At 34.1% G+C, this 5646-nt stretch overlaps 2 protein-coding genes across 3 annotated transcripts in view; both read right to left on the reverse strand.

Annotated features, from left to right (window-relative positions):
• Positions 1-9: 9 nt before the first annotated feature.
• On the reverse strand, positions 10-1656 carry LOC108950382 (the record flags this gene model as incomplete). Its single annotated transcript, XM_018816044.2, has 4 exons — positions 1529-1656; positions 1122-1300; positions 708-797; positions 10-130 (listed from the first exon to the last, which is right to left on the reverse strand). Coding segments are annotated over exons 1-4 (430 nt in total), but the record flags the coding sequence as incomplete, so codon positions are not given.
• Positions 1657-2861: 1205 nt separating this feature from the next.
• Positions 2862-5646, reverse strand: part of LOC101243463 (monocarboxylate transporter 5-like) — a 5328-nt gene continuing 2543 nt past the window's right edge. For both annotated transcript variants that reach the window (XM_018816047.2, XM_026838943.1), the window contains 2 exons: positions 4468-4584; positions 2862-4080 (listed from right to left, as the gene is read on the reverse strand). In XM_018816047.2, the coding sequence (XP_018671592.1) occupies positions 3875-4080; positions 4468-4584 (323 nt within the window). In that variant the 3' untranslated portion in view covers positions 2862-3874. The remainder of the gene's footprint in view (positions 4081-4467; positions 4585-5646) is intronic.

Below are 5646 nucleotides of genomic sequence, written 5' to 3' on the forward strand. Positions count from 1 at the left end.
ATCGCTTACTTTTAGAAGTGAATATTCCCGAAACATATCTACTGTTGGGTGTGAAGGGTAAACTACGAATTTCAACTCTGTATTCAGTGGCTGGTATTAAAGAAAGGTTGGACAACACACTGAGGCGAATCTGTAAAGATTTAAATATAAAATAACAACTTAAACATGTAATTTGCTGTGATTTTACCTTTTGGCTTACAAAAGCATGTACCTGCCAACAAAATTTAAGTTATCATTGTAAAATTTTGCAATATTGTACTAACATTAAGGAAACCATACTCAGCTACTATCTTTGGATTAACACTTCTCTTTTTAAATTATTAAGTCACCTTTTCTACATTCAAGGTCTTTAGGATATTTGAAAAGGCGAACACTTTTTTTGTTTGTAGTTAAACGGTTTGGAGCTGCATGTGCAGTCATATTGTATTTAAATTTATAATGGTTCCTTATATTCGTATGTATGATTATATAAAAACTAAGCTGATTGCTACTAGTATTTTTTACCAAAGTAACCTGTTAAATCAAACTATATAAAAACAGTCAATATACTGATTTACTGCACCTAAACTCCTAGATTTTATAATAAAAAATGAACAAGATTTATATTCCTTTACATTTCTTGGTTTTTAAGACATTTCAAGAAAATGGTTCTAAATTTATTTCTTTTACTTTTTTAAGTTTTAAAAGACATATATTTAATGGCATACCTGGGCATCCCCTTCTCGTAAAGTTCGTGTAAGTGTGATATTATGGCAATCATCTTCAAAGTGTATTGGTTGCATGGGTTGTATGATAACCTGTGACAGATTTTTATTATGTTTTTACTTAACGGCAAAAAATAGTAGCGATTGAACTTAGCTTCTTTACATATTGTTATCGTTGGTTTATTGAAAAAATATTACTGCAGTTTAAATAGAAAGTTTGTTGTACAATCGTGTATATCTATAGTTTGTTGTTTTGTTTATAACATTCTTAGTCATCTTGAACTAAATATTAATAAAATCTTTTTTTCCTGTAGGGATAAGGTCCTATACACGTGGCCAGCCATAGGATCTGGGCATTTGGCAAGAGTTGGCCTATTACAGAATAAAAATTACAATTACAATGCATGTGTGATGTACCTGAAACCCTATGACATCCCTCAATCCATATGGGCATGGTAGCCATGATACCAGTGCATATCCAAGCATTCTATGTTGCACTGGGTCAAAAACTACAATTTCTGATATGTTCACACTTATTGGTGCACAAACAGGGTTGGAATTAGGGTTCACAACACTGGCTAGAATTCTGCATTGTCCTGGGTATGTGTGAAAACAAAAATTCTTTGAAAAGAGTTTTTGTATTACGTTGAGAGACTAGTAGTGCAGGTGTTTGTATTTATGCTATAGCTGTATATTAATTAAGACTACCTATTCACTTTGTACACAGAGTTGTCTTACTTATTCTAAAACTTAGTGTTGTACATTAACCATGTAATTACCAATATAATACACTGAACTTTTTTATTCTAATAAAAGATACAAACCTCCCGAAATAAGGGGCCAAATTCCTCTACATTTCTTCATACAGGAGTGATAGGGGGGGAAACTCTGCAGTAAAAACACCAAATAACGAACATTGGAATAGTCATTTCAGTTGAAAACCTAACTGCAATAATGCCGTCTCACAGTTAAAAGAGTAGTCAATGCCTCAAAAGTTAATAGAAGCTGCCAGTGCCCTTTTTTCAATTTTTAGCTCGGGGCATTCACCCTCTGGGAAACCCCGTAAAGGAAAGATTTTGAAAATGCTATTTCCATCGTAAAAATAGATTTCTACCAGGGGAACTACTTTTAAGATTCGACGAGTTTCTTGCCGTGAACTATTAAAAGATATACTATTGCTTTTTACAAAAAAATCAGTATAGTCAAATTTTGAAAATTTCCCCCTTTAGTTTATAAGCAAATTTGCAAATTTAGGTAAATGTAACTATAAGATAGCAGCCTTCGCAATTGCCAGCTTATTGAATAGTCTGTGTTACCTTCGACCAGGTTCCTTTTAACCGAAGTGCACAAATACGAGGACAATCTTGTAAACTGGCACTGCTTATTTGATCGGGCGTTGCGGCTTCGAAATTTGATGAATTTCTTGCCGATGTTGCGACAAACCACAAATAAATAAACAAACAAAGGCATAAATTCTTCATTACACGTATTTATATCGCTATAAACAGAATATATATGAAGTAGCAAGTGCATGTTACACAATAAAGACGCATAATACCCTTTTTGCATGGTCACTTTTATGCGCGTAAGTACTCGCATATTTACTCGCAAAAACAAAGTTAACACGCATAACGTCATAAGCGTGTCATCTGCTGTAGGAGGTTGGTTGTTACTCGCATTATGCAAAAAGTAATGTGAAAAGACAGTTTCACTTTTAAGAGCCTAATCTTTTTTGGGTATTAATTTTATAGGTTTTCGTTGGTAATAGCACCATAATGTATTAAAACTCATTTTATAAACTAGATTTATTAATATTGCGCTAAAATAAGCTTACTCAATGTTGATACGTGCATAAACCAATGACCATGCAAAACAACGCGGTAAGCGAGTTATCATATGACGAGTTAATGCGGATCGTTATTCGCATTAACTTTTTACCATGCAAAAAGGGTATAAGAGTAACGAATGCATATTTCCTATCCGCTGCAAAATCGATCCATTTTAAACGACGATTACAGTTTTACTATTTTTTAAATTACTGGTTTAACCTAATGGAAGGTGGATAACACTACGAAATATATAAGCGCGGCTATGATACGGATTCAAGGCACGACGCCGATACCATCATTGTTAGAGTATGTGTCCTAAGGCAAGTCACTAAACGATAATTTCTCTAGAAGTGGTACCTTTACGGAAGTACCGTTGCCCGCTACCACATCAGTTGGATTCGTTTTCGGACGGGGAGCATCCACACGTATTTAAATTGTCTGGTGTCCTATTCTGTTTATCAATTAGTTGAACATAACGTTTATCCGTTTTATCGTAAATATATGCGACGAAAAAGTTACCTCGTTTTGTTTACCAGAGTCTTTGGCATTAAATATATAAGCGACGGCGTAAAATTTATAACGGTATGCCATAAATTTTGATCTATTTTAACATTTTTTTACCAATTGTGTAGGCCGCAATCTGAAACCACCCACTAACAATCTTATACCGCAGTTAGTTTTACAAGGAGAAAAGCTAAGAGAACATGAATAGTGAATACCGCTTATACAGATTCATTCGGCGCTCTCGATTCGCCAACCATCCGCGCTTGAGTACCTGCTACACTTGACCTTTCTGCGCCGCCTTAGAGTTGAAAAAATATCAACTATGTTTGGTTATCTCTGATGCCTTTCTCTACACACATTTGAACTATACCTATTTTCTCTCCTTCTTTCAAAAACCTTCTTTATTAAAATCACATTGTATATTTGGGTATTCATTAAAACAAACTTTTGAATATTTATCCGTTATCTGCATTATGTACGTTTCTCATTTTGTTATTGAACGTTTAAATATTAAGATAAACATCAGATATTTAAAATACATTGGTAGCAGCATGGGGCCTCAAACCGTGGATTGGAGGCGGCGTATTCACCATTAACGTGTCACAAAGCCAGGTTTTTTATTCTATTTTTTCGTCCCATTTAATAGTAAAGAACGATTATTTTAAAAATAATAAAAACCACATTCTTACGACTTCCATAGACCGTTATTAATTGTTCAAAACACGTTCAGAATATTTTGATATATAACTTGCAAAAGGTGTCCCGTCTTACCCCACTATAATAAACCATTGCAATTATTTTGTCACGAGAAGGTGTATATTTCGGTTCATATCTAGTCTACATAACATCTGTCACGTGGTCGTTCCGAATCACCGCATCCGACATAACTTCTAATTTTGGTGGAGAGTGACGTAGAACAATAGGGAGAATTGATGTGGTAAATGCACAAGCAAAAAAGAGTCCACCACACATATATAATGCGGAAACATAAGATCCGGTGACGTCGTATATTGCTCCTGATACAACCGGCCCAGTTACCATGCCTAAATTGCAAATATTAATTCAGTATACTATTTTATAATTACAATAGTATTGTAGTATAATTACAATAGTATTGTAAGTATAAAATAGTACTGAATTAATAGCTAGAGTTAAGGTAGGGTGAGATGGAATGTATTTCTATTTCAATTGTTCTTCATATTTGGTAATAATCTAAACAAAAAAACATGCTGAGTTATAAAAATGTATACCCTCGCGTTTTTAAAATACCGTTATAAATTGTCAAAAACACGATCTAGAAATACGGGGTTTTATGTGCTACCGGCATCCCGTCTTACCCCCATATGATAATACTTGAGAGTATACAGTGTTCCGGTTTTGAAATACTTTTTGTTTTGTTTTTGGTTAAAACGTTTACTTTATATTGTTACCTATGGCCAGCGTAAGGTTTGCATATCCCCATACATCAATCCCCAGTTTATCTCCAAAGAATTGCATCGTGGAAGCAAACATTACAGATTGAAGCGCCGACGTAGTACACCCTATTACTGTTGTTGCAAAGAATTGTGTGAAACATTTAAACAACTAATGCTAAGTAGACCGGGGCGTTAGGGTATCTTGTAATATGTTTTAATCCTTTTATCCGTCTCATTTGATAGTCAAGCGTTAAAACCAAAGTTAGTATAGACCAAGTTAGGAAACGGATTGTAAAACAACGAGTCTTGTTATCTATTGTCTCGCGTCTATGACGTCATAGTCGCCACCATTACGGAGCCCACGGCATAGCATTTTATCATTGCTGGGTGCTGTTTTTCGTTTAAATATTGCGATTTTTTAAAAACCAAGCACTTTTGCGCGTAAAAATGGCTTTCTACTAATGTTATATCTCATCACAATAATAAACCTCACAAAAATAATCAACTTTTATTGAACACTCAATCGATTAAAGAGTAAAAAAACAGAAAATATCAAGTTTACTAACCAAACACATAAAAGAACATGTTTAAAACATAAAAAATACAAACAAAAACGCATAACATTACCATAAACTGGTGTATCTAGCTGCAGTTTTGCATGTAAATTGCCGTGATTTTACTTTTTGGCTCACAAACTTAACACGTATACCCGGCAACGAAACTTAAGGTATCTTTGTAAAATTTGCCTAATATCGAAGTGGCATTAAGGAAAACAATACTAAGTTACTATTTTTGGTCCTCTGCTTAAATTAGTAAGCTACCTTTTCTGCGACACCGGGTCTTTATGAAATCGGAAAACGCGAACACCTTATCTGCTAGTACTTAAGCAGTTTGGAGCTGCATGTCCACTCATGTTGGATTATAAATGTAGTAAAGAATGGCTCTGTAGATTCGTAGGTATGATCATATACTTTTATGTAAACTAAGCTGATCGATGCTAGTCTTAATCGCCAACGTAAAGTACCCTGTTAAACCACACTGTAAGCCGAAAACCAGTCAAAATATTAATTTACTCCACATTAATTCCTAGATTTAATATTATATAACAAGATTTATATTAGAAATTATATTTTAAATGTTAAAACAACCGCTATACGTGTTTCCTAGCTTTGTATCGCTTACAAGAACCAAATG

The sequence above is a fragment of the Ciona intestinalis genome, unplaced genomic scaffold, assembly GCF_000224145.3.
Source record: "Ciona intestinalis unplaced genomic scaffold, KH HT000129.2, whole genome shotgun sequence".
Taxonomy (NCBI): Eukaryota; Metazoa; Chordata; class Ascidiacea; order Phlebobranchia; family Cionidae; genus Ciona; species Ciona intestinalis.